The sequence below is a fragment of the Silene latifolia genome, chromosome 8 (assembly GCF_048544455.1).
Source record: "Silene latifolia isolate original U9 population chromosome 8, ASM4854445v1, whole genome shotgun sequence".
In the NCBI taxonomy this organism is placed as follows: domain Eukaryota; kingdom Viridiplantae; phylum Streptophyta; class Magnoliopsida; order Caryophyllales; family Caryophyllaceae; genus Silene; species Silene latifolia.
In genome coordinates this window covers 2,362,336-2,389,792 of record NC_133533.1, presented here as the reverse complement: position 1 = coordinate 2,389,792, position 27,457 = coordinate 2,362,336, and the positions used below count along the sequence as shown (strand labels likewise).

The 27,457-nt window shown below is 38.5% G+C and overlaps 5 protein-coding genes across 6 annotated transcripts; 2 read left to right on the top strand and 3 right to left on the bottom strand.

Moving 5' to 3' along the window:
- On the top strand, window positions 1–7,542 carry LOC141595997 (cyclic nucleotide-gated ion channel 1-like). 2 transcript variants are annotated; one of them, XR_012522362.1, is made up of 11 exons: window positions 1–209; window positions 370–436; window positions 1,286–1,418; window positions 1,920–2,358; window positions 2,889–3,089; window positions 3,667–3,962; window positions 4,174–4,285; window positions 4,603–4,839; window positions 5,280–5,662; window positions 5,958–6,326; window positions 7,316–7,542. XR_012522362.1 is itself a non-coding variant. In XM_074415987.1 (10 exons), the coding sequence occupies exons 3-10, from the start codon at window positions 1,360–1,362 to the stop codon at window positions 6,247–6,249; spliced, it is 2,019 nt and encodes a 672-aa protein (XP_074272088.1). In that variant the 5' UTR covers window positions 1–209; window positions 370–436; window positions 1,286–1,359; the 3' UTR covers window positions 6,250–7,308. The 2 variants fall into 2 exon arrangements, 1 of the variants encoding a protein (XP_074272088.1); XM_074415987.1 differs by lacking the exon at window positions 7,316–7,542 and having other exon boundaries at window positions 5,958–7,308.
- A 1,737-nt stretch (window positions 7,543–9,279) lies between these two features.
- LOC141595995 (protein HEAT-STRESS-ASSOCIATED 32) lies at window positions 9,280–13,209 on the bottom strand. Its single transcript, XM_074415986.1, has 5 exons — window positions 12,916–13,209; window positions 10,800–10,991; window positions 10,494–10,704; window positions 9,797–10,020; window positions 9,280–9,562 (listed from the first exon to the last, which is right to left on the bottom strand). Exons 1-5 carry the CDS (start codon window positions 13,036–13,038, stop codon window positions 9,455–9,457), a joined length of 858 nt encoding a protein of 285 aa, XP_074272087.1. The 5' UTR covers window positions 13,039–13,209; the 3' UTR covers window positions 9,280–9,454.
- A 1,122-nt stretch (window positions 13,210–14,331) lies between these two features.
- On the bottom strand, window positions 14,332–16,079 carry LOC141595994 (putative histone H2A.2). Its single transcript, XM_074415985.1, has 2 exons — window positions 15,781–16,079; window positions 14,332–14,843 (listed from the first exon to the last, which is right to left on the bottom strand). The coding sequence occupies exons 1-2, from the start codon at window positions 15,973–15,975 to the stop codon at window positions 14,634–14,636; spliced, it is 405 nt and encodes a 134-aa protein (XP_074272086.1). The 5' UTR covers window positions 15,976–16,079; the 3' UTR covers window positions 14,332–14,633.
- Window positions 16,080–18,023: 1,944 nt separating this feature from the next.
- On the top strand, window positions 18,024–19,443 carry LOC141595992 (uncharacterized). The gene has a single exon (XM_074415983.1). It carries the CDS (start codon window positions 18,122–18,124, stop codon window positions 19,133–19,135), a length of 1,014 nt encoding a protein of 337 aa, XP_074272084.1. The 5' UTR covers window positions 18,024–18,121; the 3' UTR covers window positions 19,136–19,443.
- A 5,886-nt stretch (window positions 19,444–25,329) lies between these two features.
- On the bottom strand, window positions 25,330–27,304 carry LOC141595993 (oxygen-evolving enhancer protein 3, chloroplastic-like). The gene is made up of 3 exons (XM_074415984.1): window positions 26,784–27,304; window positions 25,723–26,018; window positions 25,330–25,564 (listed from the first exon to the last, which is right to left on the bottom strand). The coding sequence occupies exons 1-3, from the start codon at window positions 27,076–27,078 to the stop codon at window positions 25,466–25,468; spliced, it is 690 nt and encodes a 229-aa protein (XP_074272085.1). The 5' UTR covers window positions 27,079–27,304; the 3' UTR covers window positions 25,330–25,465.
- Window positions 27,305–27,457: the final 153 nt, after the last annotated feature.

Below are 27,457 nucleotides of genomic sequence, written 5' to 3'. Positions count from 1 at the left end.
GGAGTTTGGCCTTGTTCGGCTTGACTGTAAAGGACTCAAGTCAATACTGTTATTAGTCCACTTGCTTTTGTCTTCTACTGCCTTCTGTTATCCAACCAATTTTGCCCCTCTCCAATCACTACTTCTTAGTTCTTACTACTACTAAGTGCACTTTTGCCGGCCTTGTTCTTCCTGCTCTAGCTCTTTTGATGGTTTCCTAACCTTTTCAGGTACTGTTTAGTACAGAGTATTCTATTAAAAGGACCGTCTCTCAATATAAGACGGTTTTACATAATAATGTGTGTTTTTAATGTGAGTATTAAGATTAAGATGATTAATTTTTACTGAAGTTTATTAACTTTTGTTTAATTTTGTGAAATAATTCGACAGGCTTGTGATTTATTTTCGTTATTGGATTTGAAGCTCCCACTGCAAGTTCAACTGTAGAAGTAGCTACGTATGAATCTTGCTTTTGCTTTTTTTCTTTTTTCTTTTCATTCACATTTTTCAAATTTTCCTCCCATATATTTTTACACAAAATCTCATTGAAGACGGCACGTATCCGTCACTTTGAAGTGACGGATACCATTTCCTCTCACAAATGACCCAAATAGAGGAGAGAGGGAAGCACATGGGGTGCCCCCACCTTATCCCCCTATCCGTTTTGTGAGTGGCATTACCCGTCACTTGCTCCGACCCGTCTTCAGCAAGACTAACTGATATTTTTATTGTTCACACTCTTCCTCCACTATTAAGACTCTGGCACGTCAGTTTTCCACTAACTTTTATTATATTTTTATTGTCCTTATTCTCCTTAGACTTTATACATCATCTGTCAGATTCACCTCAAACTCTACTTTTTTTCTTATGAGTCTTCTGGGTGAAAAAAATGGGAATTTCCACATGGGAGTCATTTATTGGATGACAACCCTAAAAATGTTTACTAAGACTCTTGTAGAGTCTTAAACTTTAAAGACAAATTGAGATTTTGTTAAAACTTTATTAGATTATTGGTGGTGTCTTGAGTGAGTCTTGTCTCAAGACTTTGACAAGTCTTGTGTCTTGTTCTTAAAATAATTTTCATGGTAGGCTAGTAGCATTCCTCTAATGTTACCCTAACTATTAAACTCAATAATGAGTAATCTGATTAAACCAATAGCAATAATGAGACCATCCTACAGTCCTACCTACTGGAGTTCGTTCATTCGTCGATTTTCGTTCTACACTTGCATCGGGTATGCATCTTTTAAGTCTAGGAGATAAGGAAATGCTAAACTGGATGGATATATACACATATTTGTCGCAGGGTGTAGCCGGTGGTGTTATATACTAGCTGTGTACGTCCAACTGCTAGATTTGAACCTGTGATAGCTTCTCATCATGCCGAGTCTTTTGCCGCTTACTGAACTTGCTACTCCAAAGCAAGACAGGCCTATCAGGTAGAATCAACGTTTAAGTTCTGCTGGTTTACTGTGTTCGTCTTAGCTGGTGTTGTTACATAAGTTCAGTTTGCTGGCATTGTGCTTTCCTCGTCCCGAGTTTTACTGTTGTCATTTGTCTTATTGGTCAGCCGATGTGAACTTTGATAATAATTCTCCAAAAATATGAATGAATATACCAAAAAGTTTTAACACGTGTTTTTCTTCTGAAAACTACTTATTTTGAGATAATATCGATCAAAGTTGATATTCGTTTGATCACCAAGACAAACAGGGTCAATACAAAAATGACGGACTATCTTACATTCTGCACATGGGACGTGGGTTTGCTGAAATGCTTACTGTTTTCTTCTGGGTTTGGTGAAATGTCGACTTTATTTTATGTTCTAGGTTTGTGAACTAGAATTCAGAGAGGTCAACAAGTTTTCGCAGCCACTGTATCAAGAATCACCTCTAAAAAGCAGTGAAATACTTGATTCACTCTTCCATTTTTTTTCGTAGGGGAGCTGTTAGAAGCACCCAAGGGTTTAAAAGGCTTATGCCGTATCATCAATATGCAAGGAATCGTGCTGCTATACATCAGAGTGAAATTCTCGACCCTCAGGACTGGTTTCTTCATAGGTTAAACAAGATATTTCTGATCTCATGTGTATGGTCTGTAGCCTTCGACCCATTATTTTTCTACATTCCGATTATAGATGGCAAGAACAAGTGCATCAAGTTGGATTCTACGTTGAAAGTTATAGCCTGTGTTCTTCGCACCTTAAACGACTTGTTCTATCTACTTCGTATAATCTTACAGTTTCGTACTGGCTTTATTGCTCCTTCTTCTCGGGTATTTGGCCAAGGTGAATTAATCAAGGACCCTTCAGCCATAGCGAAAAGATATGTCTACTCATACTTCTTTGTTGACCTCTTAGCCGTGCTGCCCTTTCCTCAGGTATTTTGAATGTCATTCTCATAAGTTCGGTAGTCTAGTCTAATTAAGAAGTTAACTTAACCGTGATCCTGTTATCATGATCATTTGGGAAGAATCACATTAGTTGATTTTCACGGTTTTTCTTCTAGGCCCTGTTTGCAAACAGTAGAAACAAATAATAATAGCGGATTACAATAGTAGAATACGGTTAGTAGATGTTATTATAGGTTTGACTATCAAGTTAGATTAGCAGAATTAAGAAAGACGGCAATTAGGTTGTTTTCATGTATGCAATGAATATGCAATAGCAACATATTCAAAAATAGTGATTACGCCGTTCCAAACACATGAAATTAGTAGATTAATTGGTCGATCTATTATTTAGATCGGAATCCACTAATTTCACCGAATATGTTGTTTGATAAACAGATTTAAGTAGAGTGTTAAGTCAAAACAGCACAGGTTTAGCAATTTCTGTTTTCCGTCATAATCAAAATGAGCATTGCCGAATGAGTTAGTCTGATCTTTATTTTTTGCTGTTGGATTTTCAGCTGTCATTTTTCATACCGATGGTTAATGGTCATGTGACTTTAATGGGCCTTCTGAAAGTAGTTATTTTCAGCCAATATGTTCCGAGGTTCCTTCGAATTTATCCTTTATTCAAGGAAGTGAGGAGGGCATCAGGAGTAATCACTAAAACTGCTTGGGCTGGAGCTTCTTCAAATCTTTTGGTTTACATGCTTTTTAGCCATGTAAGTTCATTTTGATCATTCTATGTTCAATTTGATCAGTTAGAGCATCCGCAAAGTTGAGGTGCCCCATATTTTATCTTTCCTTTTCTCATTCGTCCACCTCATTTTCCACTAACTTTTTCATCTACCCTTCCCATTTCATAATTACATCTTTGCAATAATGAGGTTCCCCAAGAACATAAATTTACCTATAAAATATGGGAACCTACCCAAAAGGCACACCAATTTGCCTTGCTTTTTGTTTTGGGAACCTCCTCTAAAAGTAGAGGAGCCCCAATATTTGGGGAGCTTAGTGCAACAATGAGGAGGTCCATTTGAAGAGAGAGAATGCAAATGGGGAGGTAAAATTCCACCTTTGCGGATGCTCTTAATGCTCATAATCTAGACTTGTCGAGTTTACTGTTCCTATTTAATTCTGTTACCGGTCTTCTCTTTGTAGGCATGACTTAGGCTTGAAGTCTGTCATGACTGAGTTCCGTAAGAAGAGTTGGGAAAGCATTTACTTACTGACAGTCTTTTGCGTCTGAGAAACTCATTTATATTCCGTATATCTTATTATTGACTCTGTATATAACAGGTTGTGGGAGCAATGTTGTATACCTTTGCAATAGATCGGCAGAGCAAGTGCTGGCATGAGGCATGTCTAGATAAAGGGTGCTATCACCTCTCTGTATATTGCAAGGACCTTATGTTCAGAAGAAATCGTACGTTCAACGAAGCACACTGCAGCCTCGTAGATCCCGATCAAATAACTAGTTCTACATCCTTCAACTTTGGCATGTTTTATGACGCCATTCAATCTAAAGTAGTAGAATCCAATGCCTTCTTTCCGAAACTCTCCTATTGCTTCTGGTGGGGACTTCAAAATCTTAGGTACGATGTTCGTACCTATTAATTTTCCCTCTTCTTGCTTGAGTTGATGAACTCGTGTAAAACAGTGAACGCAGTCGAATGCAGTCATTTGTTTTTATCCCTGGTCAAATAGCTCGATTTATTGGATCCAGTTTTTCAGTAGGTCTTGCTTAAGACCGTTTTAAGTCTATAGATTGAGCTATTACTAATTTCATGTAACAATCTCTCGCAGCTCTCTCGGTCAAAATCTAAAACCAACTGCAGTCACTGAGGAAAACTTATTTGCTGCCTTCATTTGCATCTTCGGCTTGTTCTTGTTCTCATTGCTCATTGGGAATATGCAGGCAAGTTACTACAATTACTTATTATGTTAAACTGTAAATATTGTAAACTTGTAAAGTAGCAGTCCTTAAACGTAGTTCCTAAAGCAATGTTCATCTTGGGTAATTCGGAAACAGCCTATTTCTTATGCTAATAAATGGGTAAAGGTTGGGTACATCCGACCTCCCCTTACCCGCAATTTGCAGGATCAATTAAGGCACTTGGGTAATTATTTTTAAAACTTCATGATCTTCTTTTTTACACATTTGATTTTTGTAAATTTGGAAAAAAGAGAAGCCTTTTGTTTTTAACTGAATGAAATTGTGGCTATATTGAACAGCAATATCTACAATCTACGACAGTCAGAGAAGAGAAACTAAGAGAAAGAAGGCGGGATGCAGAGCGGTGGATGTCTGATCGTTTGCTTCCAGAGAACTTGAGGAGCAGGATTAGAAAGTATAACCAATATAAATGGCAAAAAACAAGAGGTTTCGATGAAGAGGTTATCATCCGTAATTTTCCTAAGGACCTCAGGAGGGACATTAAGCGGCATTTGTGCTTGTCTCTTCTAATGAGAGTGAGTTCATCTGCGATCTACTTTGCTGTCACCTTCTCAATGTTTTCACAATTTCTCTGTTATAGCATCAGTGATCCCTTTGCCTAAAGTAGAACCACAACATTATCTAGATGACCGGAAATTTGAAAACTGCATCGAACGACTGACGACTGTTAGTGTAACTGATTTTTGAAAGAAATTCCACCAGTTCAGTGGGCCTTTTGCTTTATTTCCGTCTATAACCAAAGAATAGTAATCTTCGGCTCCATTAGAAAAGAAAACTGAGAGCAGATGTCATGATTTATGTAAAACACGGTTTCCCTTTAGGTCTTTTCTATATTTTCGCATTTTGAGGTGTGCCAACCCATAATGGACGGTTCTAAAGGATGATTCATGTCAGCCAACCCCAAATCATTTTGGGATTAAGGCTTTGATGTTGTTGTTGTATGGTTTCCCTTTAGGTGCCAATATTCAAACATATGGATGAAAAGTTGATGGATTCATTGTGTGACCGTTTGAAGCCGGTCCTTTATACCAAGGGAAACTACATCGTACGTGAGGGTGATCCAGTTGAAGAGATGCTCTTTATAACTAAAGGGAGCCTAACTATGACCACTAATGATGGAAGAACCGGCTTCTTTAATTCCGTGTCTCTCATTGTTGATGATTTCTGTGGAGACGAGTTGGTTACATGGGCTCTAGACCGTCACTCCTCATCCAACCTTCCTATTTCAACTAGGACCGTGCAGAGCAAAACAGAAGTAGAAGCCTTTGCACTATTACCTGACGATCTGAAGTTTGTGGCATCGGAAATTCATAGGCTTTACAGCAAGCATATCCTTAGGCAAGTAAACACTTAAATATTTCCAATCTGTTTTCAAGTTTCTGTTTCCAAGACCTGTCCTTGTACCCATGTTCTCAATTTTGGCAACAATCTCCATGTCTCAAAATCATGAGTCATGACGTGAGGAGTTTGACTGTTGGATATGTACCTGTTTCTAACACGTGTGCTCGTGTAACATAACCTGATAACTCGAGATCTGCATCTTAATCTTTAGATTTAGTTCATCTATCCAGCAATTTACAATTTATTTTTTTATAGAGCCTAAAGTTTTGAATCTAAATGGTGATACATTCAGGTCCTACTCGCCACGGTGGAGAACATGGGCAGCCAGTTTCATACAGGTGGAATGGCGAAGATACTACAGAAAGAAGCTCGAGAAACGTTTACAAGAGGCTGCATATGATGCTTTGGCCGAGCAGGGTGAAAGCTCAACTAGCCTTGGCACGGCAATACTCGTGTCGAGGTTTGCTACCAATGCACTACGAAGCCTGCGACGTAATAGTCTTGAGAACGATAGACCGTATCAGAGGAAATCACTAAACCTGCAAAAGCCAACAGATCCGGATTTCGTTTCCAATGATTGCTAAGCTCAGTTAACCCCAAGGAAAACCCGGTATGTACACATACACACTGGTATTTCGGCAATTGCAACCAAGTTATATTCGTGTGGCGGTGGTCCTGGGAGGTGTTGTGTGGTAATTCGGGTATCATTGTTGTGTCTTGTCCGGTGTCTTTGGGTCTCTTGTGTTGTCCGGGGTTGTTTTTGCATGCCGACGGTCCTGGGGGGTTTGGTTGTTTTCGGCTTTTCTGGTTTCTTGTCGAATTTGTTGGGCCAATTGTTCCTGGTGTGGTTTGTTTGGTGTGGCCGTGTTTTTTTTATTGTCGGAGTAAGATCGTGGCAGATTGGTTACCCTGTTTTGGTAGTGGCGTGTTGGGTAGGGCGGTATCGGGATGTTGGATGTGTTGTTGGTTAGTTCGGATGTGGTGGTTACCGCTTCTAATTGATGGTTCATCTTTTTTACTACTGGTGTTATTTCCTGCTTTTTTCAATAATAAACTCCCTTTGTTTATGGGTGTCCTGTCCCTTAAACATCATCGGGGTTTTTAGTAGTAAGCAGTGGATGTGGTTTGATAGAGGATTTCGTCTTATGGCCTCTTTTGACTGGATGTTGGTTAACGGTCTTCCTTTGCCCTCTCTTCTTTGTATGTTGGCTTCCTTGATGTGTTGGTCGTTTGGCCATAGGGATCGTTTTCTAAGGGGTAGGAGTCTTATCTCCGCTGATGGCAGACTTCGTTGTCTCGATCATCTCTTTGTCTTTCTTCGTTCTTTTCGCAAGAGCGGAAGTACTCCTTGTCTTCGTCACTCTATTGCTGGATCGTGTCGATGTGTTCTGGAAGTCAAGTGCGCTTGTGAAGATGGTTCGGTTGTTCGTAGCTATTCCTCTGCTCCCATCTACCCTATCATCGCTGATCTAGTTTATTTTTATGCTGTAATTTTAGGTTTAAATATTTTCTATGTATGCCTTAGGTATGGCTTTGTAGTGCTAGATTTAGTTGTCGAGGGTCTGGTGCTACTTAGTCGAGTGGCTTGCATTGTCGCTTTGTAAGCTATTCTCCTTTCGTTGTCAAAAAAAAAAAAAAAAAAAAAAATAGGGTTTGAAAGTTACGCATTAGTTTGAGATGGTAACAGCGCTAAGGACCGAGATGGTAGAAATCAAACAGATTATAAAGGTATTTAATCTGGACCATGGGCAAATTAAATAGAACCGTCTCATTTAAGTTATTGCATGAAACCGTCTCATTTAAGAATTTGTACTAGATTACTTTTGTTTGACCTTGGACAAGAAGTTGCTTTTTTTTCTGAATCAATTATTTGGTCTCAATTTTTGTGCACTATAATTGGTGTATAAGACAATTTTGTTCTTGAATTTTGTAGGTTGTTTGCACATGCCCTTTGTAAATTGTACAGTGTATTTCAAACTCGAGCTTTACTAGAGATGGAAATTATTTTCCCAAAAAGGTGGGGTCTAGTGGTTAAAATTTCCGTAAAAATTCTCAGGAGACCCCAGATTAAAGCCTCCCCGATAGCAATCTTGTGGAGTGTATGGCGTAAGTCCATGCCTTCTAGACTTTGAACTTGTCACTCTCGGAGTGTATGGCTTATGAAGATTTATACCAAACTTTGCAGTATAAATCAGTACCCATGACATTTTCTTCTATAAAATTGATCCATGATTGTTTAGAGTTGAACTCACAATGCTTTTTGAACGTTGGTCCAAATCTTTATGCTATATAATGAAGAAAGCCGCAACCATTACCTACGGTGCACACTAGGTAAATGGTTCAAACCTTATTTAGGACATTTTTTTTATTTTTTTGAATGTTGGTCCAAATCTTTATGCTATATTAACCGTGCAGTAGATGTAGAAGTTATTTATCGCACTTTTTTTAAATGTTTGTCAGTGAAGTTTTATGCCAAATTTTGCATGGTTATATTTTTCATAGTAATGGTTGGAAAAAAAAGTTATACTCCAATTCTAGTGGACTGGGCTATCATTGTGAGTTTGTGACCAAGACTAGAGCCCCTAGAAACCAACTCATCCATACTAGCCGATGAGATGGACTCGGCTTTAGTGACATGATGCAACCTTTCAGATATTGTGATCAAGGCTAGGGCCCTTATCCCCTTAGGAACCGAAAGAAAGAGCAAGAAAACAAAGTATAGCGTTTTTTTTTTTTTTTTTTTTTTTTTTTTTTTTTTTTGGCAGCTGTAAAATTATAAAGTTTACATACTAGTACGAGAGTAGTCGTACGACCCTAAAGAGCCATACATAGATACTCCAACATTATTGAAAAACGAAATACAACATTCTACATGGCTTCTACATGGCACGAGACTCCCAAAGACCATCGAGACAATTGCTGCTCTGACGAGTGATGGGAACAAGATGCACTTACGCCACGAGGACGTAGAAAGGAAAAGGCGAAAGCAAGCCAAACAGACTTGCCTCTGATGGAGAAAAATCTCCAACATCTTGAAGAACCAACTTGACAGACCAAAGACCAATAACCCAAGTATAGCGTTAAATTTGTATCTACTGTAAAACCGTTTTATACCCACAGTAACATGACAGTAGTTTAATTTCTTTGCATGGTTAGTTTTCAAAAATAGCACAGTTTTATTTCAAGATTCACAGAAAACCGCGTTGCATAGAAGATTCAGGGATCAAATCCTGGCCGCATAGGCTTATTAACGACTTTGGTAGGCTGCACGGGAAGACAAACCGTCAACATTATTATTACAAAGCTACGCAAGTTTCCAGCGCAGAATTACGTCGACCAGGAAAGTGTTGATAACTATGGAGTAACAGCTAGGGTAGCTAGTTTAGGTAAAAGGTAATAAAAAGGTGATGTTACCAGAATTCAAGGGGATAAATTCCGTTTTCAAAATTCTGAAGGCTGTCAACCGAATAATACAACCAAGTCGATGTTTACCAGAATTGAAACCAAGTCGATGTTTACCAGAATTGAAACCAAGTCACAAAGTTTCTTGAGAGTGCTCACCCTGGGAGCGACCCATCCTGGCGATGGAGTCGGAACTGCATACTCATGCATAGTAGTAGGAAACATTGTGCTGTAATCGCATTAATCACTGACAACGATGTACAAACAAACACAGCCCGGCAAACCATTGTTTCTTGCAATATCACAGACTCGGTACAAAGACAAAGGCCTCTGATTTCTCCACATATTACAACTTATAACATGCATCTAACAACAAATACCTTATAATTAGAGGAGGAATGAAGACCCAAGAACAGACATGTGATTTTTGCCGACATTGCGCCCACGAAGACACTCCAGGTCTACCACATGAGGATGATCCACAAAAAGATTGACCTGTCATGATCACGAAAGCTTAGTATTCTTGTTGTGACATTACACAAGGCTCCCAGGCGTACGTGAGGTTCTATAAAATCGAAGCAGCAATCAATATTCATCAACAGAAGCCTACTATACGAGCTTAGAGAAGGTCATCTCAAAACAAATAGCAATGGAAATGTAGCTCATTCTTTTAGGGCTCTCTTCTGTGATGTGAGAGCGCGTAAAAGGATATGGGGGAAAGAAAGTTACCTTAGGTCCATATTGGCTGATAAACCACTCGGACGTTCTGGCATCTGTTGCTTCAAATATAGTCCTCTCAATTCCCAGACGCCCAATTATCTTGGCGATGATGTCAGTTCTCAGAGATTCAGCTTGTTGGCAAACATCAGCAGCGTCGATGGAAATCATGTCTGCCCCGGCCTCCAGACATCTTTCTGCCTTCCGGATTAAGAGATCCACGTCTTCCACAAAATCTAGGCATAAAGAACCAATGTATTAAAGTAAAATGATCAAGTTGTCCAGTGTCATCTTAATATGAAATTAAAACTTTCTGAAACTATGATAGGATTTGTCATCTGGTTTTTATTTATTTCATTAAACGAGCAGCTTTCAATTCAACTAGAAAGTACTCATCCATCCAACTTATAACGTCCCCGTTTGGCTTTATCAACTCGAGTATAATGGTTAAACGATGTGATTTGAACGGTGTTTTCTTCCTAACTTACACTAGATAGAAGTAACAAAATGGTAATATGAAAATAGTAGTTTTAAAGAAATTGGCAGTCAAACTTGACACGGGTTAACCATCAAAGTCAATCGAGGAAAATATACTTGGGGTGGAAGTAGCAATAAATATGGACTGATTATCTTTGTTTGATACGCTAATCAGTGTGAGCATTGCTCAAATATTAATGAAACTTTCTAAGAGAGAAGATTGTCTGCATACCATAGGATCGAGGTCTTGGACGGATATATGCTCCATATGCTCTGTCTCCAGACAATGGTATATCGCACTTGTCAAAGTTAACTGCAAACTGCGGCTTGACCTTTAGACCAGCGCTCTTTATCATACGCACATATCTCAACAGAGTTTCTTCAGGAATTTCAAGTGTTCCAGCATTTAGCTCAATAGTGTCGAAACCCAAGCGCCTGCATTCCTACAGGAATAACAGTCGAAGACACCTCAGAACATTGTTATGCTTAGAAGTTAGAATCACTTACTAAAAAAACAATTCCTGTTTTGTAAAGTCACCTCTATATGCTCTTTGATTGCAGAGGGACCCTTGCGGAGCAAATGCTCACCCCAGTCACCTGTACTGACGTCAACATTGTGCTTATGTGCCATATCATTCACCCTTTTTATGTAACTTTGAGGCATTAAACTATGAGCACCTCCAGCAAATTTCAGACCGTCGACAAACTGCCCCATTGATTCAAAAACATCCTGCAGACATAACATAACATCCCACTATTAAGCTTGAGCTAGCGCAGCAGCGGGATCCCAAAAAGTGTTTCTGAGATCCCAAAGAGGAAATTGATAATTGAAAAATGTGAAAATAAGATTCACAATCCTTAGACATTCAAGCAGTGCCTATAGTGTACAAATAACTCTTGGGTAAGACCGTTGGAAGTTGTAACACGGTAAAACGTCACCCTATGTAACTATGTTATACACCCCATTTATTACATTCATCAAATGAGATTCACAATAATCTTCTTCTATAATTTATGAAGATCCTGCTACCGGTATTACCTAGCCAGTGGCGTAGCCACATTCCTTCTAGAGGGGTCTTGACTACTCTTTCCCTCCACAGGTTTCGAACACTTCATGTTTTACATTGTTAAATGTTGTAACAGAAGCAAGAAAGAACAAATAAAACAATAAAGACAAAACGCACAGATTTACGTGGTTCACTAACGGTGTGTTAGCTACGTCTACAGGGCAGAAGGGAGAGAGTTTTATTGATATGTGAGGAGTTTTCAGATTACAGATTCAGACGGTATGATAAGCATAACTGCTAAGTAGAGACTTAGAGAGTTTATATAATACTCTACCTAATACAGAATGACCTACTAGAGGCCCAAGACAGACCTAGCCCAATAACAGATACGGATACCGTTCAAGTTTCGGGAGCGTTGCCCCCGAACCCCCATCGGGGACCACGTTGCGTCCCCGAACCCTAAACCAGGGCGCTTCGCCCCTGGACCCAGACTCGCTGACCGGTCAGTGAGACCCCCGCATAGTTATACGAAGCGGCGGTTAGCAGAATCAAGGCACAAACCCAACATTAAATTTGTCTGTTTCGAAAATTTTTTACTTTTGAATTCTGTAATAAAAACAAAGTCACCGTAAATAACCATTACACTAAGACTAACCCCACTCTGTCTCTTGCTAGTAGCTACACAACCGCCTACGACCTAAATCAATCCGGAGTATTACAAATTGAACACTCAATACAGTAGTACGCCACCCATTCATCTTTCTCTTATTTTTCATACTCCCTCTATCTCGGTCAATTGTTGTCCTTTGGTTTTGGCACAAAGACCAAGGAAAGAGGAGGGGACCAATTAATCAATGACAAGTGGACCAAATTGAGTGTGAATAATCAAATTACTCATCAAATGCATTCCTAAAATAGAAAGACAACAAGTGACTGAGACACCCAAAAATAAAATAGGACAACAAATGACCGGGACACAGAGAGTATTACTAATAGTCTTCTCCTTCAATTCAATCAATTGTACAAAGACTAAATGCTTAACAACGCAACATATCGGTTTCCTACAATTTCAGCTAAAACAGTAAGACATTTCAAGTGATTATTCGATTTAATTGCCTTCAATTTGCTCGTTGAAAACGTCATAACTTCATTAGATGAATAAGACAATACAACATTTCAAGTCATTTTCATACGTTTGTTCAAATTATGTAACACGAAACTTGAACAAGAGTACGGAAATGACTTGGACCGAGCGAGTCATTAATTAACAATCACAGTTAATTGCTCTAAACTCAAACCTTACAAATAATTACGAAGAAATTTCATCCAGTTCTGCAAATTACTCCCTCCTTTCGAGTCATTTCCATACTTCAGTTCAAATTTCGTGTTACATAATTCGAACAAACGTATGAAAATGAAATACAACTAATTTTTGCCTCATGAAAAACATTAACATTACAAACATTGATCAAATACACAGCTCAATCCTCAAGAACATGTATATATCATCAACAACAACAACAACAACAACGCCATAAAATTACGCCATAAAATTACGTTGCAACAAAGAATTAATTAAATTAAATATAAAAACATGCAAAATTAAATCAAAATATTACAATAACGAGAGAAATAATTAGTAATAACCTGGAGAATGTGATCAGAAAAAATGGAGTAATTAGGACCGCGAATTTCGGTAACACCGTAGCGTCGAGGTTTTTCAGGTCTATCTTCTTCCTCAAGGAAACTCTTCCACCTGTATGCTGCCATTGTTACGACTTGCAAGATCAAAAATGGCGATATCTACTTGATTTTTTGGTTGAATATAAAGTTGGGTGAATTGTGTAGAAGAGTGTGTATGTTTCTAGAGAGTGCTCTGAATTGTATATATCCGTTTTCATACAGGTGTGGAGTATGGGGTCGGGTCCAGTGGTCCACCTGTCTTTAGTGCGTGAATTTTTCTTGGGTTTGCTATATCTCGGGCCGGTTTTTCAAGGCGTTGTCACATTTCGTCACAAGCGGAAGACGGAGAAATGTGACCCATTTAAAATGAAATGTAATCAGAATAATTTTCTAAGCTATAGCATAAACTTATTAAAATGATCACATTTGTTGTTAAGATGGCGATATTTGATCTGTTTTTAGCTTCTGACGAAAAATGTTCGTCTTCAATGAGAATTGGTGTATTCGGAGAGTATAATCCAATTGTGTTCCGTTTCATGTCTCATTATCCCTCCCGTGACATGTTATCAATTTTAAGTTTTAGCGGATAATGTGTCGTTAAGATAAATGCAATCGGACAAAAGATAAAACAAAATAGTGAGACCGAAGATCAACTCCATACACCGATTAAGGCATAATTAATTTCACAAATTGAGTCAATTCATGGACCTCATATATAAAGTAGGTATATTTCAAAATTTAATGGTTCCCCTTAATTATTGTTCTATGTATAAGGACACACGTTAGAAAAACCCTTGTTCTATATAGAATGGTCAAAACAAAAACATTGACCAAGTAGAACACATTAGTCCAAAAGAACATACAGTATGTGGTTTGCGAATTGCAACCCACATCCACAATCCTTTTCTCATATTCTTATGTTAATTTTTCAAAATTAGCAAAAATACACCCACATCCTCATACACGATACACATCATAAGTTTGTTAACCATTTAATCACCTCTCGCCTCTACCTTCCTGCCTCTATCGTCACCCTCTCCACCGCACTAAGTTCGATCTCATAAGTCAGAACCACGCCCTTACCTCCACCCTTCTACTTCTCATAAGTCAGAAGTCAGAACCACGCCCTTACCTCCACCCTTCTACTTCTTACCATCATCGTCTTCACCACCTTCCCTATACACATTAGTTTCACAAGTAATAAATCATCATTCAATTTGCACCGTCACCAAATTCAACATTGGATGCAACAAATACCCTGAATTATCATTACCCACCAAATGAACCACCACAAACACGACTAAGGAAAGAAGGTTAAGTAATTAACCGTCAAATAATGGAAATATACAAACAAAGACTAGGCTGTTAACAAGAGCTCGGTTTCTCAAAACAACCATCAATTTACAACATTGACATCAGGAGTTGAACCCTCACTGCATATAAAATTAAGTTCAAACATTCACTACACGTTCAATTCTAAAACCATGTCTTAAATTACTCACCAACACCAACCAAATTACAATTACTAAACTCAAACCTACTACTAATACAACAAATTAAACTATATTCCTACTAACAATACTACTAGTTTCAACACTGTCCAGTACTACCGAAATTTCTACACATTTTTGCTTTCTTTTTCTTCAGATGACATTAGTTGAAGCCTGAAGAAAAAGAGGACTCTACTCGTCGTCAGCACCAGCAGCAGCCTTCTTCTTCTGGTTAGGGAGAAGTAGGTTGTGGATGTTTGGCATCACACCGCCACTAGCAATTGTCACTGCACCGAGGAGACGGCTGAGCTCTTCGTCGTTCCTCACTGCAAGTTGTATGTGTCTTGGTACGATCCTGGTTTTCTTGTTGTCTCTTGCAGCATTTCCGGCTAACTCCAATACCTGCACCAATACAACCGTAAAATGAACAATCAATATCTCAATCAAAAGAAATCAATTAATCAAACTGAATTATACGAAAATCTCAAATTAACCGCCAAGGTTGATTGATAACAGTTAATCAAAACTGATTACAAGATCAAAAATCATTCTTCAGCACTTTCACAAGTTAATCAGAACAATTAGCTGAGATATCGAAGGCGAAAAGATTATTAATAACCTAATCTAAACTAAACATAAACACTCTTTTAGAAAGTGATTATACGCTTTTAAGCTACTTAATTTAGGATAAAATTTACAATATCAATCAAAATCTCAAAAATTACAAATTTCACCGCCAAATTAAGTAAAATTACTTAATTGAAAGCGAGTAATATGTCAAAATACTCCTTATAAAATGCTTTTGCAATTTAATCGAAACAGTAACAGGAAAAGTTACGAAAAACAATTAAAACCTCAATCGAAACCTCAAAAATCATAAATTCGCCGCAAAAATTAGGCAAAAACACTCAATTGAAGCTATTATTATGTCAAGATTATCAATATGCAGCAATTTCGGAAGCTAATCGAAACAATAACTTGAAATATTGAAGTAAAAACTTAGAAAATCAATCAAAACCTCAAAAATCACAAATTAACAGCCAAAAGTAAGCAAAAACATGTAATTAAAAGTGATTATAATGTCCAGAAACTTATTATACAGCAAATTAACATGTTAATCGAGCAATTTCGCAAGCTAATCGAAACAATAAATTGAAATATTGAAGAAAAACTAGAATATCAATCAAAACCTTAAAATTCACAAATTAACCGCCAAATTAAGCAAAAACATTTCCAGAAACTCATTAAACAGCAAATTAACATGTTAAGCCAGCAATTTAGCGAATTAATCAAATCAATTAACTTCAACAAAATTGAAGAAGAGAGAAGTGATAATTACCTCAGCGGCGAGGTATTCAAGAACAGCAGCAAGATAAACAGGAGCACCAGCACCAACACGTTCAGCATACTTTCCAGATTTCAGAAACCTCGCGATTCTTCCTACAGGAAACTGTAGACCAGCTTTACTACTACGCGACACCGCTTTCTTCGATGCACCGCCTCCCGCGCCGATTGATTTGCCGCGACCAGCCATGGAAGTGAGAGAAATAGCTTGAAGTGTAGGGATGACGGTTATGACGTAAGAGAGATAAAGAGGGATAAGTAATAAGGATGGTGGATAACTGTTTGAGATAGGTGAGGGAGATATTTATAGGGTGGTGTGGTTGAATGTGAGCCAATCAATGAAGAGGACACGGATTGAGGAGGAATCGACGGTTGTGGTTTGTTGATTGAGGAGTTTTAGGGGATTTGAGAATTAGGGGGAGTGATTGTGGGGAGTTTTTGCGGGTTTTTTTTTTTCGTGTGTTTTTTTGAATTTTTTTTTTTTTTTCTGTTGTGGATTGTCTTTGGGCTTTGGGGGAACAATTGGTCTCCCTTATGACGGGTTATCATTTGTGGCGGATATTTTGTGAGTTGAAATGGTAACAAAATGGGTTAGTGGAGAAAGAGGACCACATGAATAGTGTTGCAGAGAGAAAAAAAGTGGGTACTTTGTGAGGTAAAATGGTATCCGTCACTCAAGAGTGACGGATATGTGCCGTCACAAACAAGAATTTGTGTTGGGGGAATGGGATGGGTTTAGAAATGAGAATTCCGGCCGGGTCAGGGTGGACGGCACGACTCTGGCACGGGTTCGACACGACACGGCCCGGGTGAACAAGACCACTAACACGGGCACGGCACGAGTGGGTTGGAGTCGGGTCGTCAGTCGTGGCTGCGATTTGTGAAATTCACGGGTTCAAGTATGGACAAACCAGGCACGGTAGGCCAAGCACGGCCCGGGTTTTGACCCATTAATTTGTGACTGTTGTAATGTTGTCGTTGCAATATGACTGTTGTAGTGTTGACGTGTTGTTGTTGCCGTTGGAATATAGCCGTTACTTAGACTTTGTTTTCTTGTTATTGTTTCTCCTCTAACTCTATAAATACTAATCAATTCACACCATTTTTCTCACAAAATCAATCTTCTACCCATCTTATAATCTTATATTATTACTATATTAGTCATACTCAAGTTATTAAGCAAAAAGTACTAAAAATATAACAATTACAAAACAATTTTTTATAAAATAAAATAAAATAAAAAGTTAAGTTTTATGGGTCGGACCACAGGCAAGGCACAATTACCCCTTGGCCCAGGCACGGGGTGAGCACGAAAATGGGCGTGCCAGGAGCGGGCTACGATAAGGTTTAGGGCGAGTGGGTTAGGCACGTCATGGCCAACCCCATATCTGGGTCTGGATCGGGCCATTTTTGGGGGGAGGCACGATGGACCGACCCAACACGGCCCAATGTCAACTCTATATGGGGTGATGTGTTGAAGTGTTGAATGTTGACTGAGGCTTCAATGTAGTATAGAGTACTCCCACCGTCTCAGTTAATAGTTTACATTTGCTTTATTTCTCCCATCACAAAATAAAGCAAACGTAAACTATTCACTAGGACAGAGTAAGGCTGTAAATGAGCTGAGTTCGCTCGACAACTCATCGAAATGTGGCCGGTCAAAGCTCAACTAGAGATCGGGTACCTTGGGCTCAAGCTTGGGCTCGAGCAAAGCCGAGCGGCCTGAGCCCAAACCGAGCCGAGCCTGAACACATTAAGGCTCGTCTTGGAAGCTCGTGGAAAAAGTAAATGTATGTCACGTAACATTAAACCGAACGGAGGAAGCATAATAAGCTCTTCCTGCCTAGCTCGATCAGACGTGACCCGCACGCTTAGGCTAAATTGTGACAAGCTCAGCCTGGCTCACCACTAGTGGCGGTGCAACACTTAAATTTTTTGAGCTCAATCCTTCAAACGTTAAACATAAAAAAAAAAAAAATGAAAAAAAAAAACCATTATAGCCTGTCCCATCACGAATTGATCTCGCGCCAAACATGAGATAGCCCCGCTCAAACTGGATCGTCCCCTCATTAGGTCGGTCTCGTGCTAGGTTTGTCGAAGCCTTGCCCCGACCGTCCCCTCATATGAGTCGGTCCCGAGCTAGGTCTGTCCGATCCAGCCCAATGTTCAAGCTCTAATTCCTACCTACTCCCAACTTAACTAAGCATGGAGTAATTACCAAGTGTACTAGTCCACCTCATCACAAATACCAAACTCCCGTTACTATTTCCCCCATTTCTCAATTCTCAATTTCTCACCTCACTCATCTCCCAAACCTAACCTCCCTCTCCCCAACCATGGCACGCAAAGACAAAGACACTAAAAAACCCGAACCTCCTCCTCCTCCCTCTCCCGAACCAACTAACAACTCCGAATCCGGCTCCGAAGCTGAAGACTCCGATTCCGATGTCGTCTCCTCCTCCTCTTCCGACGCCGCCCCTCCAACCACCACCACCCTCCCAACCACCGTCAAACGAACCCTAACCCCACACCACCACCACTCCCAACCCGAACCCGAATCGGAATCCGAATCCGAATCCGACGATGATACCCCACCTCCCCCTCCCCCTCCCAAACCCACCACTACCACCAAACAACCCAGATCCAAACCGCCGACCCCCAAGCGACCCGCGCAATCCGACAACAGCAGCAAGGGGTCGGAGAAACGGCCCAAGAAGGACAGCTCTAGTACGGGGCCCAGTGCGACCACATCTGCTACACCGGGGAAGGTGTTGTTCCAGAGGCTGTGGAGTGACGAGGATGAGATAGTGATTTTGAAAGGGATGATTGAGTATAAGGAGAAGAAGGGTGTGGACCCCATGACACACGTGGATGATTTCCTCGATTTTATCAAGAAATCGTTGCATGTAGCTGATGCTAATAAAGCACAGATTATGAGTAAAGTTCGTCGGCTTAAGAAGCGGTTTATTAATGCACAGAAGAAGAAATTAACTGATCCTCATGAGATTACGGCTTTCGAATTGTCGAAAAAGATATGGCGTGGGGTTGAGGAGGTGGATGAGGTTAATCACCGTGAAAATGGGGTGACGGTGGCTGTGGCGGCGTTGAAGGAGGAGGAGAAGAATGTGGGTGGGTTGGGGAATGGGGAGGTGGAATTAGGGTTTTTGGGGGCGGAAGGGGAAATGGTGAAGACGGCGATGAGGATAATGGGGGATAGGGAGAGGAAGGAGATGAGGAGGTTGGTGGAAAAGGCAAATGCCGCGCATTGGGATGCGTATTTGTTGAGGTTGAAGGTTTTGGATGTTGCTGCTAAGAAGTTTGTGGAGGGGATTAGGAATGATCGGTGTTAAATTCGGAATTTGGAGTAATCGGAATGAACGAATGAATGTCGCGTATTTGGGAGATTATGGAGGGGATTAGGAATGATCTTGGGTTAAATTTGGTAATTTGGAGTAATGTGCTTTGGTAGTTAAGTTTTAGTTTGCATTTATGTTTTTAGTTATTGTTGGTGATTTTCGAGGTATTAAACCGTTGTATGTGTGTTTAAAAAGGTCGTTTAGGTGGAAAGAAATTTCCATGTATTTTCGATTGAAGTTGTAGTTATTGATAATGTTGTGACTTTGGGTTTATTAGCTTTTATGATCAGTAAAATTTGTGACTTTAAGCTTGTAATGTTATTCATGTTTGTGACTTTGGGTTATAACTTATAAGGTTTTATGATCAGTAAAGCTTGTGTCTTTAGCTTTGTAACATTGCTGTTGTTTGGCACTTTGGGTCATAAGCTTGTATGATCAGTAAAGTTTGTGACTTTAGCCTTGTATGTGTGCTGAGAAAGTCTTTTTAAGGGTGAATGTGAGTCTGGATTTTGAATCGCTGCCTTTGTTCTGGTGGTGTGTTCAATTAATGCAAATCTTTCGGGATTGTGTATTTTTAGTTGTTTACTAGGTTAATATTATATTATTTTTATTATGTTTGCGATCTTCATTGATTCGAGCTACTTGTTGATGCTATTATGTTTTCTAGGTTAAAGTGCTCAATCCTAGTAGTAATGATAGTTGAGTTTTATGGTAATTTTTTTGTTTGATTCAGTTACTAACTTACTATACTTTCGAGCTCCATGTTAATTGTCTTCCTTTTGACATATAGATATTGTTACAATTCTTGTTCTCGTTGGTTTGACGCATGAACGGATTTTTTCTACCTTCAAGGGCTAGGTTGGTGGATTTTTTGCCTTTGCAGAAGCTGGTATTTGTAGTTTTGTCCTCTCAGGTTTCAACTTTCAGGCTGCCACGTAAGATACTTGTCGTCGAATTATTGCCATTCATGCGGCCTATTGACAAATGCATTGCTCATTTATGTTTCTTAGCTGGTAATGATCTAGGAGTTACTCTAGGATACTCGCAGAATTAGAATGAGTCCTAAATCTATATCCTGCATAGTGCAGTTATGTTTGATGATAATTCTTAGTATAACTATGTATTGTTGCTGTTTACGGACACACAATTAACTTTACCGGTTACCTTCATTACACATACCTTTGTAAGCCTATAAGTTTAATACTTACCTGTGTATTTTTTCACCGGATAAATGTTTTATCTTTTCGCCAAGCACATGTTTGCATTCCACAGTTTTCCTTATTGTTTATCATTGAAGTGCTAGAAATGGAGTGAACATTTAGGGATTGCATTTGGTAATTTGGTATACGATAAGGAGCAGGTTAGTTAGGGAACTTTGAAGTTTGGAGACTAGATCAATGCCTAACACAGATAGCTCAAGCCTGAACTAACTGCTTTTGTCCTTCAGCCAGTTTTTTGAAACTGCCTCTGATTGGTGTCAAGTGTCATGTGCTTTATACTGATTACCGAGCTAGACACATATATTTGATGTTACACAGTTTTACATGCTGTTTATTGTCCAAGTGCTAGACATCGGATTTGCGACATAAGTTGTCTCTAGAATGTTCTGCTTGCTTCAGTAGGTGAGCTTACTGCATGTCTGAATGTCAAGTTTTGGGAATTTGGGTGGTAAATGGAGTTATATGAAATGAATGAATGAATGTCGCTCATTTGTTGAGGTTGCTGCTAAGAAGATTGTGGGTGGATTTAGGAATGATCGGGAGTTAAATTTGTGAATCTGGAGTAATAGGCTTCGTTAGTGAAGTTGTAGTTTGCATTTATTTAAGTTTTAGTTATTTGTTGAGATTTTAGTGATGTTTGTGACTTTGGGGCATTAAGCATTGCATGTTTGTTTAGTGTTCTTCAGCTCGTTTTGGGGTATTAAGCATTGTATGTATTTGGATGCGAATGTGGAGAAGGCGAAAGTGGCATATTTGGATGCGTATTTGTTGAGGTTGCTGGTAAGAAATTGGTGGGGGGGATTAAAATTGATCAGTGTTGAATTGGGGATTTGGGTGGTTTTCGGAGTAATCGGAATGAATGTCTGAATGTCACGTATTTGGAAGAGTATCTGTTGAGGTTGCTGCTAAGAAGATTATGGACGGAATTAGGAATGATGGAAGGTTAATATGCTTTGTTATTGAAGTCGTAGTTAAGTTTTTAGTTACTGTTTGTGGACTTCGGCGTATTAACTAATAAGCGCCTTGTAGGTGTGTCAGCTTGATTAGGGGTGGAAGAACGTTCCATGTATTCTCGATTTGAGTTGTAGTTAATGTTAAAAGACTCTGGGTTATAAGCCTTTATGATCAGTAAAGTTTGTGACACTGACATTATTGATTTTCTTAACTAAGGGTTATAAGCTTGTATGATCAGTGAAGTTCGTGTGAGCGTGCGTGTCAATCAAACATTTAAGGGTTCATTTGATGTATGAGCAGGTGATGTTCGCGACTTTAGCCTTGTATGTGTGTTAAACCAAGTCTTTAAAACTGGATGTGATTTAAGATGACTGAAGTTCGTGACTGTAACCTTGTGTGAACACAGTCGTTTTAAGGGTGGATGCGAGCCTAATTTTAGAATGGCCACCTATGAGCAATTCTAGTGGTGGTGGTGGTGTGTTCAGTTAATTCGTCTTTCGTGGATGTGCAATGTCATAGCAGTTTGATTATTTACTAGGTTACTATTGGTTTGATTAAGTGTGCAATCTTCGTGGATTTGACCAATTTGTTGACGCTAATACTGGATGTGGCGTCTGCTACTAACTGCTGGGATGTAGAATTTAGGTCCCTGTTAGAGACAAGTTTTTTTGTAATGAGTTAAATCGCTGCTTCTTTTTTGTTATTTTTAATTGCTTAATCTTAGTAATGTTAAGATCCTTTTATGCTAATCTTTTTGTTCAATGCAGTTATTATGCTTTCTAGCTCCATGAATGGAAATTTTTAAGATTCTTGTTCTTGCTGGTTTGATTCTATGCTTTAAGGGCTAGCACGGTGATCATTTTTGCCTTAGCAGAAGCTGCTACTTCTACATTCTATCTCCCAGGTTTCAATCTGCGACTTAGACTTAATCATCTAATTATTGCCATTTAATGCATTTTATTATCAACAAATGCATTGCACATTTATATGTTTCTTAGCCAGTAATGATCTACGAGTTATTCTAGTATACTTGCAGAGCTAGGATAAGTCATAAATCTCGAGTCTATATAGTGCAGTTATGTTAGAGAATAATTCCTTATATAACCATGTCCTATTGCTGTTTCCGGAACAGGTTTTTAACTCTACGGTCTCTACCTTCATCTTACATACTCTTTATAAGCCTATACGTGTAATATTTACATAATTCTGTTTATCTTTTCATCAAGAACATGTTTGCTGTTACACAATTTTTGGATGGGTATTTGTGAGATTGAAGGTTATTGAGGTTGCTGCTAAGAAAATTGTGGTGGGGATTAGGATTGTTCAGTGTTAACTGAATGAATGAATGGATGGGTGACGCGTATTTGGAAGAGTTGAGGTTGCGCTAAGAAGACTGTGGTTGGAATTAGGATGATTAGTGTTAAATGAATGAATGGATAAATGAATGTCGGATTATTTTCTGAGGTTGCTGCTAAGAAGACTATGGGTGGGATTAGGTATGAATCGGGGGTTAATTTAGGAATTTGGAGTTATATGATTTGGTAGTTATAATTGTAGTTTGCATTTAGGTTCTAGTCATTGTTTGTGATTTTCGGGGTATTAAAGTGATGTATGTGTGTTTAAAAAAGTCGTTTAAGGGGGTGAAGAATTTTCAATGAATTTTTGATTCGTGTTGTAGTTATTGATAATATTTAGTGATGTTTGCGACTTTGGGTTTATAGGCTTTTATAATCAGTAAAGTTTGTGACTTTAAGCTTGTAACTTTATTGATGTTTGCGACTTGGGGTTTTAAGCTTGTACGATCAATGAAGTCTGTGACTTTAGGCTTTTGTAGCTGTGTATGTGATAACCAAGCCTTTAAGGGTGAATTTGATTTTTGATTAGGTAAAGTTTGTGATTTTATGCTTGTATGTGTGTTAGGATGTGATTTAAGAGTAGTAAAGGCTGTGACTTTCACCTTGTATGTGTGTTGACACAGTCTTTTCAAGGCGTATGTGAGTGTAAATTTTAGAATTGCCGCCTATGTTACTATTGGTTTTGTTAAGTTTGCAGTTTTCGTGGGTTCAAGCAATTTGTAGACGTGCTAGGACATAGAATTTAGATCCCGGTTAGAGGCAGTTTTTCATAAGCATCTAAATTGTGACAATGCTGCTTCGTTTTTGTTATTGAGTGCTTAATCTTAGTAATGTTAGGATTTTATGCTAATCTTTCTGTTCAATAGCAGTTATTATACTTTCTAGCTCCTGAAATTTTGTAAGATTTTTGTTCTTGTTGGTTTGATACTATGTTTTTAAGGGGTAGCTTTTGGAGGAGCTGCTGTTTCTAATTTTGTTGTTGCAGGTTTGTCGTCTAATTATCGCCATTAGCCGCGGTCTATTGACTAATGCATTGCACATTTATATGTTTCTTAGCTGGTAATGATCTAGGAGTTACCCTATGGTACTTACAGATTTGGAATGAGTCATAAATCTATAGCTTTGCATAATGCAGTTATGTCTGATGATAACTGTTAGTGTAACTATGTACTGTTTCTGGTTACGGAATGAGTAAATTAACTTTATACCGCTTGCGACACCTCCGATCAAACCCTTATTTCAGTGATCATGCTTTAAAGCTCTAACTATGTTAGTCGTGGGAAAGTTTCAGATGTTTTTGATTTATAGGCCATTTCGTCATGGACTCATGGTTATTGAGTTATTATGCAACTGTATTCAGTATATTTTCTGGAACATTTAAATGTTAACCATATTTAATTACTCTTTCAGGAAATCCTGAAATCCTTGTAACAGAGAAAAATGGGTTCATAGAAATATTATTCTGAACTGTGGGGCTTTATTCTTTACACGAAAAGAGAGCAACACCAGCTGTTTTGACAGTGATGGGTTTTGAACCCCAGGCCATGAGTACACCACTCATTGACCATACTAACTATACTAGCTGAATCAGCCTCTATTCTTTTGGACTTAATTTCAGAGAAGTTTAAGTGAAGTTAATTTCATTTTAGTTCAGTTCGTTTTTGTTTGGTAATTCAGTTCAAGAAGGCCTCATGCATGGTGTTGAACTATGTTAGATTCACTGTTTCTTTTTATACCGTTTCACTTATTGTCTACTGCCATTTCAATTTTCTCTCAAACCAGTCTGAGGTTCAGGATATGGTCGAAATATGCATTCTGCTTTCTGTTCTGTGCTGTTTTGCCTGTTCCTGCATTGCATCAATTTGTGAACGTTGCTAAAGTTTCTTTCACGTGTGTTAATAGTAATAATTTTTTTTTTTTTTTTTTTTTTTTTTTTTTTTTTTGCGATATAAGAACTTGTTTATGAAAAAATAGAAATCTTTGTAATGAGGGAAATTCCGAAACTAGACACTAATAAAAACAATACCTTCATACAAGATGGTTATCCCTGGGAGAATAAGATTTACACAAGTTCACAGTACTGACTACTAGTATACATTAACCAAGCTTGTCTTTGTACCAAGCACATGTTTGCTGTTACACAGTTGTACATAATGTTCTCATCGTTGTGAGTTATCTATCCATTGTTGGTAGTGTGCTTTATACTGATTTACTCATATTTATGTTGTTATGCTTTAAAGTTCTAAGTTTGTTACTCGATGAGAAATTTTCAGATGTTTTGTCATGAGGCGATCAGAAATTGAAATCTTGAGATCCGAGTGACAGAAAAAATGGGATCGGCTGTTTAGATAATGATAGGTTTCGACCCCATGTCACGATTACTTCCCTAAATGACTGCTAGATTGCTAGGTAAACCAGCTGACGTATATGCTTAGTTTTGAGCTGTTTAGAATGTAGTAAGATTTACCGCCTCCTTTTTTTTACTCGTTTTCACTTATGAGGTCTGGTGTGACAGTTCAAGTTTCTTTGAAAGATTCTTAGGAAGGATAAGATCGAAATGTGCATTCTGTTCTCTGTTCTGTTTCACCTGTTCCTGCATTATGCTAAAGTTTGCTTTCACATACTGTAATAGTTTTCAGTAATCTAAGAGCTTGTCTTATGGAAGCAACTGAAACCTTAGCACTGATTAATTACCGAGCTAGACGCGAATTACAAATACAAAAGGTATGTTCATACAAAATGGTTACCCCTGGGAGAATAAGCTTACACAAGTTTACAGTACAGAGAGATATACATTAACCAAGCTTGGCAAGGACGTCGTTAAGGGCAGATACTGTCTCAGCATAGTATTTCTCTGCTTCTGAACTGCTCTTGATCTTTGCAGCATGGTCCAACTGTTGCATAAGAAAGCAGACCGGTTTAGTGATTTCGACTTGGAGAATATAAGACATTAATAAGACGAATATGAGGGTTTATCCGTATCATTGATATTAACGTGAGACTGTCTTACAGAATGCTAGTTATGACGGAAGGATATCAAGTATCAACTCACATTGCTGATAGTATCAAAAAGCTTTTGATCGAGCGCCTGCAGAGCCTTTTTCTCGTCTTTGGGCTTAGCCGAGATGACAGTTTTGAGGTCATACCGAAGGTATGAGGACTTGAGACGGAGATCATTCTGGACATATGGCCATGCCTTCTTATCGATTAATGCTTTGACATTAATGATTTCCTTTGCAGATTCCTTTGCTCTTTCAGCTGCCTCGGTTGGGCTCAGAGGTTGCAGGTAGAATCTGTTTTTCAAGGGAAGTTGAAAGTCTCTTGCTTCATCAGAGTTCTCTGTTCCAGCTGCCATCAGAAATATATACATGAACATCAGTTGGTTAGATATCTCTTTTACGTATTACACCCTCCTCTGTCTCAATCATTTGTTTAACTTTTTTTTTTTGTTTTTGTTTTTTTTGAGGGGTATTTATTCCAAGTTAAACAAGTAATTGGGATGGAGGGTGTATAATGAACTAAAAATCTAGACGGTGTAGGGCCCATTTAGCGTGCATTATTATAAGAGTTTTTTTGTCAAAAACTACCTAATATTTATCTCATTTTCAAAAATACTACTTAAAGTTTTTAATTTTGTGAGAAACTACCTAAATTTTCTCGACTTTTGTCGGACACTACCAAATTGAAAAAGCCGATCAAATTAGACAATTCTAACTCGAAAACATTATTTTTAGCATTGAACATACATTATTTACTATACTTAACCACCGCCAACTGTTTTGATTAGCTACCAACACATTTATTTCATTTTTTTTACTACAATCTTGACTAGTTTGGCCGAGATTGTGGCTAATTTGGACAAAATTATGATTAATTCGATTGGCATTTTGATTTATTTGTCGGAATTTTAGTTAATTTGGAAAAAAAAAAATTGTCGAATTTGCTCAGTAATTTCAGTTTGGTAGTTTTCGACAAAAGTAAAAAAATATTAGGTAATTTCTTGCAAAATTAAAAACTTTAGGTAATATTTATGAAAATGAGGTAAATATTAGGTAGTTTTTGACAAAAAACTTATTATATTGACGATGGAAGCATGATCAAGGAAGTGCTTACGAAGACCGCCCGAGGGAGGAGGGGGAGGACCAATTGGGATTTTCTTGGCCTCAGCAAGAACAGCCTGAACAAAAGCACCAGAAGTCACACCAGCAGCAACTAAGCCCAACATAGCTCGGCGACTTGTCTCAACCGACACTTGCTGTGCTCGGATGCTCAATCCGGTCCTTGGGACGGCTACGCGACCCGTGTTTGGTGTGATAAGTCGGGTTGAGCCGCTGACGTGCAGGCTCCCTTCCAATACAGCTTGAGACGAGCCACGTAAACCCGACATTGAAGCCACGGTTTGAGCCATAATCTTCTAAGTTATCTTGAGTTTAAAAATTAAAGAAGAAATGTGGATATATAATTTCAGGTGTGAGGTGGATAGTTCTTAAGAGGATCGAACACCTTATCTGATGTTGGTCCTAGTTGGATCATATTTGGATATGACATTAGCTAATTATCGGTCGACATGTGTAGGTTTTTTGTCTTGTATCTTGCTTGTTGGATTGGGTTGTGATTTGGGCTACTTTGTTAATGCCATGTGGAAATTAGAAATTTTTCTTGGTTTTTTGGTATTAGGGATCAAGAAAAGAGGAAAATTGGGGGAATTTTTTAATGCTATTTGAGTATTCTGTGCCGGTCATTTTTTTATTTATTTTATTTTGGGTGTCTCAATTAATCGTTATCTT

Coding starts and splice junctions, on each gene's coding strand:
- LOC141595995 (XM_074415986.1), bottom strand. CDS start 13,038: ATGGCAGCATACAGGTGGAAGAGTTTCCTTGAGGAAGAAGATAGACCT. Junction 10,992..12,915: donor TTTCTGATCACATTCTCCAG/GTTATTACTAAT, acceptor TTATGTCTGCAG/GATGTTTTTGAATCAATGGG. Junction 9,563..9,796: donor TCAGCCAATATGGACCTAAG/GTAACTTTCTTT, acceptor TGATCATGACAG/GTCAATCTTTTTGTGGATCA.
- LOC141595992 (XM_074415983.1), top strand. CDS start 18,122: ATGGCACGCAAAGACAAAGACACTAAAAAACCCGAACCTCCTCCTCCT.
- LOC141595993 (XM_074415984.1), bottom strand. CDS start 27,078: ATGGCTCAAACCGTGGCTTCAATGTCGGGTTTACGTGGCTCGTCTCAA. Junction 26,019..26,783: donor TCCTCCCTCGGGCGGTCTTC/GTAAGCACTTCC, acceptor TTCTGATGGCAG/CTGGAACAGAGAACTCTGAT. Junction 25,565..25,722: donor TTTTTGATACTATCAGCAAT/GTGAGTTGATAC, acceptor CTTATGCAACAG/TTGGACCATGCTGCAAAGAT.
- LOC141595994 (XM_074415985.1), bottom strand. CDS start 15,975: ATGGCTGGTCGCGGCAAATCAATCGGCGCGGGAGGCGGTGCATCGAAG. Junction 14,844..15,780: donor TTGAATACCTCGCCGCTGAG/GTAATTATCACT, acceptor GTATTGGTGCAG/GTATTGGAGTTAGCCGGAAA.
- LOC141595997 (XM_074415987.1), top strand. CDS start 1,360: ATGCCGAGTCTTTTGCCGCTTACTGAACTTGCTACTCCAAAGCAAGAC. Junction 3,963..4,173: donor TGGGGACTTCAAAATCTTAG/GTACGATGTTCG, acceptor AATCTCTCGCAG/CTCTCTCGGTCAAAATCTAA. Junction 4,840..5,279: donor GCTTGTCTCTTCTAATGAGA/GTGAGTTCATCT, acceptor GTTTCCCTTTAG/GTGCCAATATTCAAACATAT.